A 13,890-nucleotide genomic window follows, 5' to 3' on the forward strand; every position below is an offset into this window, starting at 1 on the left:
GGCGAAGGACGGAGTTTGAGCAGGGTAGAGGGTAAGTGAGAAAGAAGTATTCAATTGCAATTCTAAATTCAATGAAGATACAGATACGCGTGGTCAGGCGATTGCTTATGCGGTTGCGAAATTACACAAATGAAATATTTTGCCATAAACATTATATATAATATATTGGTATCACAATTTCTCTAATGTACCATGACACGTGTAAGAGGAAAAGGAGGAAAAGGACAAAGAAAGAGAGAACAATCACTCGTTCCGGAGCAAGCTCCGTCGGAGAAAAGATGCAGATGATGCGAACGTGTGCAACGTGTGCGAGCGTGTGCGACAAGCAAATTTTGGGAAAAACGAGACAGAAGGAGGGGAAGAAAGAGAAAGAGAAAAAAAGAGCGGCAGTTTTGATGACAACAAGGACAACGAGAGAGCGCGGAACAAAGAGGCGAGAGAAGACGAGACGAGACGAGAAGAGAGACAGAGAGAGAGAAAGGTATAGGGGAAGGGAGATAGGACGGAGAGGAGCCGAACGAGCCAGAGCCGAACGAACGCGACCACGTGACCATCGGGCGGGGGTGGCAGGCGACATTTCGCATGCTCAGAACTCCACTGGCCGCGGCGTATCGCACACGGCGGTGCCCCACGATACACCTCCGCGACACAACACTAGCCGGCGAGAAACGATGGTAGCGAGTCGTTCGTGAAGGTAGAGCGAGAGATTCGACGACGAGGAGGCGGCGCGACCTGGCCAAGTCGGCGTAAGAGCGCTGTTACAAACGCGAGTCGGTGGCGCGCGGTCGCAAGGGGTGGATTCGCAGAGTACTCCTCTCTCCGGGTGCGCGCTAGGACTCTGCGAACGGTGTGTCCCGTTCGCGCGAACCATCTCGGGCGGGACGTTGTCCTGCGGGAGAGATCCGATCTGAGACATCTCGAAGTTGCTTCGACGACGTCCTCGGGTCCCGTTCGCGAAGATCCCGAAAGTCTCGAGAGGCGATCGACGAGATATCAGAGAGATACCATTTCGCGTCACCGCATCATCATCATCGGCGCGACCAAGTGTTTCGTTTCTGTCTCTCTTTCGCTCTCCTTCTCTCTCTCTCTTGCGTGTGTGTGTATGTGTGCGTGCGTGCGCGTGCGTGTATGTGTGCGTGCGTGTATACGCCGGGCGGTGCGCGAAACGTAACGTGAGCATATCGCGAGACAAGAGTGGCGATCGGTGAGTAGGTAGGTAACTGCGATGATGTTCCCGTGGTCGTGGAAAGTGCGAGAAAAGTGACAGACCGAGAGGAAAGCCTGGGGAGTCGACGGAGACGTTGTTGCACTGCGAGGCTGAAGAGGCGTGGATCGCGACGCATTTTTACGCGGCGCGTAATTCACGCATATACGCACACGATCGCGCGCGCGCGCGTACGCACGCACGCTCGTGTTACGCGCTCCGGGATAACGATGCTGTTGTCAGGAGGGAATCACCCATAGCTCCCTTGAACGTTGCTACGTCGGAGCAGCCTGTTTCGAGAGTCTGGAGCCAGCGACGGGACGCAAGGTTTGATGAACGTTGTTTGATTAGACTTGAGACGTGGAGGGTTTCCCCGTTTTTCCCCCGAGCTCTCCTCGAGCGGCGGAGGGTTTCGTGAGGGGTTGATGACGCGTGGCGAATCGGGATTTGTTGTGCTGTTCGGTCGTGTCGCGTGTATCGCACGAAACTCGTGAATTATATGATTTTTCGGAACGCAGCGGCCAGACTTCCTGTGAAAATTAACAAAGTTTAGAGAGAATCATAGAAATGTCGAATAAAAAGAAAGATCTGCGAATATAATACAGTTTGTTTGCATATAACGACAATTTGCAAAAAGACCCGTTAACATTTCTTCACCTTTCATCAAATTGATTTGTCAATCTGTGGTCGTTCAGGAGCTCCTGCGCAATTCGACGAGTGCTTATTAACTCTGAAAATCTTGAGTCCCTTTTTCTTTGCAGTATCATCGTGCGTGTAATTAGAACTCAAATACGATCTATTTTTGGAATAATTACCGCTGGTGTTTTGCTAATTGATCCACTTTTCTAGGAAAGCCCTTAGAAATTATATTCTTGCGACTGAAAATTATATATTCAATTAAAATTATTTTTCGTATATTAAAAATTGTTATATTTCTTATAGTTTGATCTTTCTGCGTTAACGGAGTGAACGACAAATTGATAAATATTAATGCGATAAGATTCGCCCAAGAGAGCAAGCACGTGGAGACGTGGAGGCTTCGCGTGTGCGCGTTTTTCTCGAAACTGCTAAATAGACGAGAGAGCCGCGGACGCGGCAGTTAGTTACGCGGATGTCGCACTCGCACGCACGCGCGCACACATACACACGCGCTCGCGCGCGTAAACGTCATTATCAATTGAGCATGCGTAACTTATGCATCTCATTCGGCTTGTTACCAGTAATGTATTTTAATTGGCTGAGCGTTGTGTGGTAGTATCAGACAATATATTCCGTCCGAAAAGTGTTGTTGCGCTGTTTATAACGCGATGGATCTCGGAAATATTGCATATATAATCTCTAACGATATCTGATGTCCCGTAAGGTAAAAGTACCAATTCCCGGACATTCCTGGACATTCTTGAATTCTTTTTTCTACACAGTACATATCTGTGCGTGTAATTAGAGCTTAGCTTTGATTCATTTTTGGAATAATTCCCGCTGGTACTTTGCTAATTAATTTCCACTTTCCTGGAAAAAATCGCCCTTATAAGTTATTATTCTCATAATTTAAAATTATATATTTAATTAAAATTATACATCTCGTGTATTAAGAAGTCATATATTTTTCATAATTTGATTTTCCCACGTTAACGGAACGAACTTATTGATTTGGTGTTTAAATATCAATATTTAAACTTTCAACGTAGAAAATATGAATATACTCAATACCTGTACGTATATTTTTTATGTTAAAAGTTTAAATATTTATATTTATAAAACAAAAAGAAAATGTCCAGGATTAGGTACATGTCTGTGTGTGTGTGTGTGTTGTGTGGGAATAGGTACTTTTACCTTAATATATTTCACATAACAACTTGATCAAACTCCTATGTAAATTTTGCAGCAACTCTACTAGTCGATTTATCCCTCATGTGCATCCCTCATGTGTGGTTCATACACTCATATTTATCACACAGAATAATGAAGTTTAAATACAAAAGAAATACGGAAAAATTTATGAAAATTTGCTCAAAATAATGTCGTGTAAAATGTGATGTAAAAATGCGAGTTTAACTTTCAGTAAATTTGTTTCACCAATACAAAAGATTTACATTATCATATATTATAAATGTAATAAGTTCGATATAAGATGTTTGCTTCGTACATGTAATTACAGGAATTGCAAAATTCCCATCACTGATCGTGTCTCACGTCATGATAATCAATCGAAAGTCTATCTGGGCCAGGAAAATTACGACGAAATTGCACGTGATGTAGATGGTGCGTAAACGAACGGTCAAATTTACGCGTTTTCATTTTGCACGATACACGTCATGGCCTCGAGTTAGTTTCCTTATAGCGTTAAAAAAAACTCGTGAATGTGCTACATTTACATACCTTGAATAACCTTTTATTTTTGAACGGTCATGTCCCCGCGAAATCGCTTTAACTCATCATAAGCTATCGGTAACTTTAATGATTGCACGTCTTCGCGCTCCGCGCGGCAAGTGTTGACTTGTCCTAAAATTACTTAACTAGTCGAAGACGTAAATTCCGTGATAAGATGCGCTGGGGAAGATGTAGTGCTCAGGCAACGCATTTCTCCGCAGTCGTGTTCAGTAATGATTACTTCAGCTCGAATACAAAGACTTGTTTCGCGGTCTTCGATTGGAGGGTGCCGATCGTTGGGGCGCACCTAAAGTAAAGCGAAGTAAAACGAGTAAAGCGAACAGCACAAATAGAGACATTCAAGCAGTAAACTAATTAGCCAATCACATTCGAGAATTATCGGGAACGTGAGATTTGATCGTATTGAAATTCTCTTTGTGGTTGATCGTTTCGCTCGCTGCTTAAAGGCTTAAATCTTGATAAGCTTGCTATGCATAAGGAAATCGACTAATTACGTCTAATTACGTCTAGCGCAAAGAACATCCTTATATTATAAATATGCAATTATGCGAGTTTCTGGATAAGTTTTTAGTCTTCCTACTTGTGTTTTCTGCTTGCCCTAAGAATGTCGCGAGATATTTTTAGGTGCTTCTCTTTTTCTCGATAGAAATGTATTGATTCATATTTTTGTGATTCATATTCATATTCTGTATTGATTCATAGTCTTGTGATTTAGGCCCGATTTCACCAACATCGATTGGGCCTTGATCTGAGTTTAAGTCTTTGTTTCAAATAGTTTAAATGTGATTTAAGGCTTGATCGACGTTGGTGAAATTGGACCTTACAATTTCATTGATCAGCATCTACTGAGTTCGCTTTTGTGATTTTTACCACGTTGTGTTGTTAACGCACAGTCGACCCCTGCTGAAAAGGACAGACATGACATTTCCGTGTCGGTCTTCTTGTAGTTCGTGCAACATATGCACAAGATATACGCGAGATTCTGATGGGCCCACACATATATCACGGGAGTAACGACAAGTCGAGTATCCCTAAGGGTCGGTTCGACTGGAAAAACAATCTTTCCGAAAGAAAGACGTTGGGAACTATCGTTACCTTTCTCACGCGCCGGCACTCGGCTAGATGGGTTCGGACAAAAAGCTTTTGTCTCGACGAACTGTAGCGATCCGCGCTTGCTTTTCCTTTTTTTTTAGGCCGCGATGTAAACCGGCCAATTAAATGAACTTAGCGGGAGTTTCACGAGTAGGAGTTGCAGGCCGACGACGCGTTTTTTTTCTCTCTCTCTCTCTTTTCCTCCTATTTCGCTGCATTTCGCTTTCCTGACGGTTGACGGACAGTTTAGCCAGACAGCAAGCTAAGCAACTCATCCGTGATAAACACTTCGGCGCGGGCTTTTGTTTAGATAAGCAGAGTGCCTTTCATCTCACATGACCGTGCACCACGCGAGAGGACCGGCCGGAGATAAATCGCGGCTGCGTATACAGGGTGACAACAAATTTGCACCATACCATGATGACACTCTTCAGTACAGTCGGTTGATTCAGCCCGCGTCTACGACAGGTGCAATAAGACCCGTATTCTGAGTTCTCTTTTAACGATAAAAAAGGTTTAGGAGCCACCTGATTGGCTGAGAAGCTACATTTAAGGCACTTTTATCGATAAAAGAGGATTCAAAATATGAGTCTAAGTCTTTAGCTTTATGCTTTAAAGCCTATAATTTCTGGCGAAAAACATTTTAACGATTTGAGTTTAGCCAACATGTTTAAGGCTTGGGGATTATGACTTCAGGCAGTACTTCAGTTTGTAGTTGAAAATTATAGTTTTGGACTTAGAGTAATAAGGCTAAAGGCTAAACTATTATAGATCCGGACTAAAGGTTGCAACACTTTCTCTCGATGAGTCTCGTAACGTATCCTGTATCCAATAAAAGAATTTGGTTTTTGATAATTCCGAGAGGATAGATTCTCTTATTGAATGCCGAATACTCAATGCAAAACTCATTGAGGAAAAGTGTTGTTATACTTAGAGCCGGTTTTTCAATAGCAGTTTAAACTTGGATTCAAATTTAAACTCTATTCTAACAATGCGTTTGTTTTGTTTAAACAGAGTTTAAGTTGAAATCTAAGTTTAAACTATCATTGAAAGTGACCGGTAAATCAGCCGACTGTACAGTCAGTGCAAGAAAGTTACATTCACACTTCGATCAACTTTAGAGCGCGTATCCGATATACAATAGGAAAATTTATCTTTAAATCGTTGGAAAATAAGTTCCCTTATTGGGCGCGGTTGCGTTGCGAATGTCATTGAAAGAAGTGTTGCAATTTTTTTAATACTAACTATGCAAATCTCGATTCAGAAGGAAGACTTGAAGTTTGCTGACAAACGACGATAGCTTGTTCGAGATCGTGCGGGAACAATTTAAGTGGGCGATGTACCCTTTGCCTTTGGCGAAAATTACAATTCCGATGAGATTACACGGAAAATCCGCGCGAATGATCGTTTATCCACGATGAAATTGAAATTCCTCGGACAGACGAGAATCTTTGGATGGTAACGAAAGGTTATAGAGTGAGTAGAACGATGAGAGAAATGTGCGAATGTCCCGATCGAAACGAATGGAACGCGAGTTAATTCGCGCGCTTTCGAAGCGTTAATTAACGTTGAACGTCACTCGAAGAGGAACGCGATTTTGAGTCTCGGTTACCGAGAGAGAACGAGAGAAAGAGAGAGAAATATCCGATTATCGAATATCGGAGAATCGCGGACGCGGAACGCGAGGTCGCACTTTCGTGTGCGTCAAGCGCGGAGAAGCCGATGCTAAATTATCCGATCGACATCGGCACTGATTACATTGAGTGCGAAGAGATTCTTGGTGCAAAAGGTACCCATTTCGCCATGCACGTAAATCCTAGTCTAAAATAGATGTAATAAGGCTTTAGCTTTATGCTCCAAGACCTATAATATCTGACAAAAAGCGTTTTCCGCACTGCTTTAACAATTGGAATCTGCCATCTCGCTTAAAGCTTGGGGATTATGACTTTAGGCAATAGTGGAAAACATTTGCAATCGAATCATAGATTTGCAATCGAAAATTATACAGTTTTGGACTAAAAGCATAAGGCTACAGATTTCCCAATAAATACAATGTTATATGTAACATACCTAAGTTGTAATTTCTTACTTAATAATATAACTGTTATATAACACGTGTAGGGAATTACAGCTATATAACAGTTATATTACATATAACATTATGTTTACTGAATTATTACACTTATTGTAGATCCAGACAAAAATTCGCTGACACACGTAAAGATTGGTCAACTTTATTTTTTTTACAAGTTTAGGAACCTGCCTATCTTGTGCAATGAGAAAGTTATTCTGTTGGAAAATAAATTCTTCTATTGTGTGTGTGTGTGTGTGTGTGTGTGTGTGTGTGTGTGTGTGTGTGTGTGTGTGTGAAGAGAAAGAGAGACAAGGACGGACAAGGTTCTTAAATATACAAAAAGGAGCCAGATGACCTTTCCATTGGCGAATATATACATGCGTACACGTGATACGATTTGATAATATAAATGGTGAATAATATAGAAAATCTTTGTTGATCTAGAAGTGACATAAGAAGAAATAAATTTATCAATATTCGTTGACGAAGGTAAACAAATCTCGTATCTTTGCATTAGGCAGTTATCTGTAAAATCGAACGCGAGAATAAAAAGCATATATTGCAAATTCCTATTGGTAATTCCTGTTAGGATTCCCGATGCAAAAGTCAAATAAGATAGGCTCTTAAGTAATTTGGCGAATTGACTGTTTAACTTGACTGAATAACTTTAATTGTTCTTCAATTTGGAAATGACTTAGTAACCAAGCAAGTGATTGTGCTGGAGAAAATTTTACCGGCGTCAGTTGAAAGTTTTTGATGAAATATATCGCTTTTATACAGTCATTTTTTAAATGGGGAATCAAAGAGTTATTATCGTCTCATAGTTTGTTACGTTCGATGGGGGCAAGAATGATCTTTGTAATAATTGAGTATATAGATCTTTGTAATATTTGAGAGAAGAATCCTAAAATTTTCGATACTTCTCAGTCGATTGTAATTACTGAATATTCAAACTAACACAAGAATTATCGTATTTGTGAGGAACAGTGGTCACATGAAAAAAAGCAAAGTTAACCCATATATAAGTCTGGTTGTGTCAAAGAGATTCAATATTAAATTTGGTGAACTAACCGTACTGCTTTTCCCGTGCAGGATTTAATTACCAGAACTGGTCCTCTTCTACTCTCGCTCGTTGTCTGGTTTCTATCCCATATAAATATTTACATATATCTAACGGGCATACTGAGACTCTTTTTCTCCTGATTTAGCAAGATGCCTCTATAGTTCTCACGTGGCATCTTACAATAATGTAAAGCGTAGTGAAAGGAGGCTCCATTGGCTGGTTTCGGTTCTTCGCGGTGTACGCCTACCCAGCCAGTCACTCCACCTCTTCGACACGCAATTGGCAGACAATAATGAAGTTCACACGCGAGCGACCCTCGCCTCGCAGGTGCAGCCTTCTTCCGCTCGCGAAATCGCCGGCTGAAACGGCGATCGTTCGACGCGCCTTGTCATTACATCAGAGAATCGTCTCATAATTAAGCATAACAATTGATTAATAATTACCTCACGAATTCGCCGTTTGCTTTTGTCTGCAGGCTCTTCGATCGCCCGAAAGACGTCGGTCCTTTTTCAATTGCGAGTTTCTACTTTTTCTTTATGTCTTTGCTTTACGTTCCTCTATTCTATGATGCTTCTATGAGCGCGGAGGCGCAGGTGAATTGGTGATTTATATCGTTGCAGATAGAGTGATATGTTAACCGAAGACAATGATCCGACAAAACCAGCAGGGGTTTTAGACAATGCTGGCAACGTGTCTTCCTCGACAGAAGCCTCGGTACAGCATCCTCGCGCCGCAAACAATGGTAGATAGAGGATCTAACTGGCATTGGCGTAGAGGTAGATGCGCCGCTCGATGATCAGATGTATTTGCTCAGATATTATTACACAGCTCTTGATGCACCGTCGATAAGGTTTGAATTAACGAATGCCGTTAAAACTACGTAAAAGGTGCATTATTAACGACGATACCTAAGAAAAAAAGCAAGAAAGGAGATGGTCAACGGAAAGATCGTGGGTTCATCAGTGAATGATCGTTTACCGGCGCAACTACCTCGCCATAACAAGTTCAACCGACTTGCGTTTCATTAGAATTGTTAACAAAGATGTTTTCATTTCCATGTTTTTCCATCGTCGATCTCTCGAGAGCGATCAAGAGAGACAGAGAGATTGATATCGCTTCAAATTTTTCATACAAAACGCAAAACATTTACTTACAAGCTACTCATCCGCTCATTTTCACATTGTCAGAAACCGAAGTTAAGAACGAGGTGCAGGACTGTCCTGAGACCGACAGTGTGCCCGGCGGCGAGCTGTATATCGATGAGAATGCCGAGGAGAAAGAGCAGGAGTATCCGGATTCGATGGAGAAGGCGGATTACGGATCCCTGTACGGTGCCAATCAATATTATAACAGGTATATATAAGATGAACATCAATACAATCAAGAAACTCATCATCGTCTAATTATCGTCCCAGTACACTGTGAAAAAATATTTGAAAATTTATTTGGAGGATATAAAATTTATTTCTGCGGAATAAATCCGTAAAAAACAAGAAAAAAAGGTCCTACTTTATTTTAAAATAAATTTTCAAATATCTTCTTCTCAGTTTAGTCGTATAAGGTACATGCGCGATCATAAAACTCGTCGCTCATTGTCCGTTTCTTACCGCTTTTCTTTCTTCTTCCCTTCTCTCTTCGTGGAAGTCTCTACAACTCGCCGCCTTATGGATCCACGACGGTCTCGAAATCCGCATCGGGTTTGCAGAGCTCATATCTAAGCTCCTACACGTCATCGAGCTCGATGACGCAGTACCCGTCCTACGCCGGCTACAATAGCGGGGCGACGACTTTCCCGAACGTGGCGCAGAATATGTCACCGGCTTCACAGGTGGTACAAAATCTAGAGTGCACCACGCTCTAGATTATGTTTCTTTTCACTTGGTGAAACTTGATTTAATTTTTCCTCGATTCTTCCACACAAAACGATCCTATTTTCTCCTGTTTGTCCACAGAAATTGGACTATAGCGCCTACAGCAGCAGTCTATACGGGAACGACAGGGTGCCTCTTCAATATTCCGGCTACTATCCTATGCCTGGTTATCATGCGCCGCCTACTTCCTTCAACATCAGCAACATTAACTTTGCCGGTAATCGTCCGCTGTTAGATCAGATGTTTTCATTATTCTTTTCGAGCAAGCGAGTCACGATCAAGACGAACGTCTTGCGAATGATTTGCGCGCTTAATCGTAATCAAAACCATTGCGATTAATTACGTCGTGTTTCATGTGCACAAGAAGACTCGACCAAGTCCGCGCTCACATTGGACCCGACCACGCACGATGCGAGCGATCTGACCGCACGAGAAACCGCAAACATCGAAGGTATAACACCCGATACGTATCTCTTACTTTGCCGTAACTGTGCGTTTTGCGGGAATCGATCGGGCGGCGTTACCGCAGTTTCGGAAATACGGACGAATCTAGCCATTAAAGAGCTTGCTCTAAATCGAAAAAGAAATGGTAATAGTAAATCTAATTCTACACGTGATGACGTATTTCCGAGAAGCAATTACGTCTAAATATGTATCCTTGCGACTTGTAAATTGACGAGGCGATAACTTTTCACGAAACTTACAGTGGCGACGACGAAGCCATGCAGGCGCGGCAGAAGGCAGAGCGGAAGCGGGAACAGTATCGGTTCTGCAGACACGACGGAGGCCGGGCCTGATCGTATATTCATTTGGGACCTTGATGAGACTATCGTTATATTCCACTCCTTGCTAACCGGACAATTCGCCACGAAGCACCGCAAAGATCCTACCCCTCTGGCTCAAGTGGCATACAGAATGGAGGAGATGATATTCAACTTGGCGGACACGCACTTCTTCTTCAGTGACATCGAGGTGATAGGAGTCTTCTCCAGCCGCATACCAACTCCAAGCGATTATTTGTGCCGTTTCATGACTATTTTCACGGACGACTGTCGCCATATGCTCTGAGAAAAGAATATTTGAACATTTATTTGTGGGATATAAAGTTTATCTCTGTGAAATAAAGTCTACTTCTGTGGGATAAACTTTTATCCAACAAATTTTCACATTTTGTTCCCTCTTGTGGTCATATTTCTCACGTGGCCGAATATCTGGCTCGGAACACACGTCAGGGATTCTTGAATATTTCCTTTGAAAATTTCCAAAGTTCAAACGGGTTGTATTCAGCTCAAGTATCTTGTTATGTTCTTCTCCTCAGCGAAGTATATCATAATTGATATCTTCTTTCATAGGACTGTGATCAAGTGCACATAGATGACGTCGCGTCGGACGACAACGGACAGGACTTGTCGTCCTACAACTTCGCGACCGACGGCTTCCAGTGCGCGTCCACCAACAACGGGATATGCCTAACTTCCGGCGTGCGCGGTGGCGTCGATTGGATGAGGAAGCTGGCGTTCCGTTATCGCAAGATCAAGGAGATCTACTGCAACTATCGCAACAACGTAGGCGGTCTCCTGGGCACGGCAAAACGCGAGCAGTGGCTCCAGCTGCGCTCCGAGATCGAGGCGTTGACCGACAACTGGTTGACATCGGCGGTCAAGTGTCTGAGTCTCATCAACAAGAGAAGCCACTGCATCAATATCCTGGTGACGACCTCGCAGCTCGTTCCCACACTCTCCAAAGTCTTGCTCTTCGGCATCGGTGGAATATTCCCCATAGAGAATATATATTCCGCCACCAAAATTGGTAATTACACAGCGAGATGTACGAAAAATTATAATTGATCCCGTCGGCGGGCGTCGGAAGGCGGAAACTATACATACGTACATAGATATATAGCTAACGATGGAAAATGATCAAATTTATGCTACAAGAAGTAGACAGAGAGAGTATTATAATTCTTCTTTTTAATTCTTTATAATTTTACTGTGTTTTAATAGTCCAGGGATAGACTGTTAGTAAGGTTGATTTTGCTAAGGGACGTAGTAAATCTCGTTAGAGACATAGCAGATTTCGTTAGAAACATAACAAGTGTTTTAATAGCACTTTGCAGCTCCTAAAACACAAATAGCACATATGCAATGAAAGGATTGTAAATTATTGCAGAATGTCAATCTATCGCTTGGTTACAAAATTATATAATAATTTTTACTACAAAATTTTTCACGTAGAATTGTCAATTTGTATTTTATATAATAAATGTATCTATAATTAAAAAAAAAGAGAAAATGATATAATGCAGGATATATTTCATTTTGAGATAAAAATCTGATCATTTTCTACCTTTATACAAATAAATATAGAGTTACTACTAAAATAACGCTATTGTTTCAGGAAAAGAAAATTGTTTCGGGAGGGTGGTAGCACGATTCGGCCGCAGGTGTACGTATGTAGTGATAGGCGACGATTCAGACGAGGAGAACGCGGCACGGGCGCACAACTTTCCTTTCTGGAGGATAAACAGCCTCTCGGACACGCAAGCTCTGTACAATGCCTTAGAAATGGGATTTCTTTAATCAAAATATGGTTGATCTGCGACACTGGGAAATGTTATACGTTCGGCGCACGGATAATTATACGGCACGCTCGGCATTTCCGTACAATCGTGCAAGCGGGGAGAACCAGTGACGGAAGCATGCTTAACTCTCTGGGAGAAGCTCTTATCATTCCTATAACTTATCGTGTATAATATACGTAAACAAACGGACGGTCGACATCTCCGTATCTGTCACGTATATGGCTACATTCGCCGATGATCAGATATTTTATGAGCTCGGTCGGACACGGTCTCTCTGTCCGTAAGTGATATAGAATGAAGGTAAGACTTAAGTGATAATAAACACAAAGAGAAAATCGGGAAGAGCTAAAAGTTTATGTATAATAAGATTTTTTGGATGGCTCTCTAGCCTATCTTAGTCACGTGTACTATACTAAACTGAAATGGAATCTGTGAAAAGGATATATACCGGGTGAATCAACAGAAACAGAGCTTAATTGAGTAATTGTTCTAGATTCGAAGATTCACTCTGTATGCACATACACCTTTCGTGTACTTAAACGCACTACATTTGCATACTTTTACTTCCGACGACGGTAAAATCAAACGATTTTTACTAATGTATTTACTAAACGATAAAACGGGTTTTATAGGTGCGACGATTATAATTTTCCATTGCTATGTTTCAAGCAGCTTATTCGCCGGAATTACCGGAATTCATGTTTGTTTTCTACAATCCTAGTATTATAGTTGGCGTTCGCTTCTTATGTTACTTTCATGTGCAAATTTATCGCGAGAAATTAATCGCGGTTAGTTACAATTTCATCGATCGTCTTAATATCTTTGTTCGTCATGCTACATGTATCTTCACATTCCTTTAGTCCTTATGTCGCAAATATAGTTATAAGCAGTATTATGTATATTTTGAAAGTATCTATCATATCAATCACACATTACCATGACACACCTTACCGGACACAAATGTGTGTGCATTAGGAGTATTTATATATTTGTAAAGATACTATAGTTATATATATATATATATATATATATATATATATATATATACATATATATATATATATATATATACATATATATATATGACCGTATTTTGAAATTGTACAAGGACATTTGACAAACTCCCGAGGAATGCATTAATTAATATAATAAAGAAAACGAATTAGAGTATAGTTGGTGATTGCAGTTGACATCGTTATGTGTAAAAACAGTTTATAAAAATTTTCTGAATATATCGTATTATTCGTTAAAGCAAAGATATTAATAAAAAATATAATTGAAAATATGTAAAATATACCGTTTGTGTCTCGAAAGACTGGCATCGTGCAAAGATGAAAGTAACTTAATATTGTCCTTTACTTTAGTAAGAAAATTATATGTGTATCAAATTTACAAATTAAATTATATGACACTAATTTAATATCAGCTTGTTCTCGAGATAAATTAATGTTCTACGAGATTTTTGTTTTTACTTGAAATATATATATATATATATACACGCCTACATCAATTCCACAAATAATTAAGCTTGCCTCACTTATTACTCTTTACTATACCAAACTTTAATAATATAATTTCGTTCATACTTTTTTGCAAAATTGTTTATTTTATCTT

The 13,890-nt window shown here is 40.8% G+C and overlaps 1 protein-coding gene and 1 long non-coding RNA gene across 12 annotated transcripts; one reads left to right on the plus strand and one right to left on the minus strand.

Moving 5' to 3' along the window:
* The first annotated feature begins 558 nt into the window (after positions 1-558).
* Positions 559-13,770, plus strand: LOC116854058 (eyes absent homolog 4). 10 transcript variants are annotated; one of them, XM_032835572.1, is made up of 9 exons: positions 559-694; positions 8,445-8,566; positions 9,012-9,177; positions 9,469-9,652; positions 9,777-9,912; positions 10,060-10,146; positions 10,402-10,667; positions 11,048-11,504; positions 12,093-13,770. In XM_032835572.1, the coding sequence occupies exons 2-9, from the start codon at positions 8,455-8,457 to the stop codon at positions 12,272-12,274; spliced, it is 1,590 nt and encodes a 529-aa protein (XP_032691463.1). In that variant the 5' UTR covers positions 559-694; positions 8,445-8,454; the 3' UTR covers positions 12,275-13,770. The 10 variants fall into 10 exon arrangements, with proteins under 10 accessions (XP_032691463.1, XP_032691459.1, XP_032691461.1 ...); XM_032835568.1 differs by having other exon boundaries at positions 605-746; XM_032835570.1 differs by lacking the exon at positions 559-694 and adding an exon at positions 700-823.
* On the minus strand, positions 1,584-9,119 carry LOC116854065. 2 transcript variants are annotated; one of them, XR_004380073.1, is made up of 5 exons: positions 8,979-9,119; positions 8,268-8,732; positions 7,833-8,183; positions 1,862-3,881; positions 1,584-1,734 (listed from the first exon to the last, which is right to left on the minus strand). It is a non-coding gene; the product is annotated as an uncharacterized LOC116854065 (long non-coding RNA). The 2 variants fall into 2 exon arrangements; XR_004380074.1 differs by lacking the exon at positions 1,584-1,734 and having other exon boundaries at positions 1,931-2,082; positions 2,422-3,881.
* Positions 13,771-13,890: the final 120 nt, after the last annotated feature.

This window comes from Odontomachus brunneus, unplaced genomic scaffold, assembly GCF_010583005.1.
Source record: "Odontomachus brunneus isolate Ranch 3 - 2012 unplaced genomic scaffold, Obru_v1 Obru_scaffold_007, whole genome shotgun sequence".
Taxonomy (NCBI): Eukaryota; Metazoa; Arthropoda; class Insecta; order Hymenoptera; family Formicidae; genus Odontomachus; species Odontomachus brunneus.

Excerpts from the sequence above, each read along its gene's own strand:
- LOC116854058 (XM_032835572.1), top strand. The coding sequence starts at position 8,455 with ATGTTAACCGAAGACAATGATCCGACAAAACCAGCAGGGGTTTTAGAC. Across the intron at positions 8,567-9,011 it reads TCCTCGCGCCGCAAACAATG|AAACCGAAGTTAAGAACGAG; the intron begins GTAGATAGAGGA and ends TCACATTGTCAG. Across the intron at positions 10,147-10,401 it reads AGAAACCGCAAACATCGAAG|TGGCGACGACGAAGCCATGC; the intron begins GTATAACACCCG and ends CGAAACTTACAG.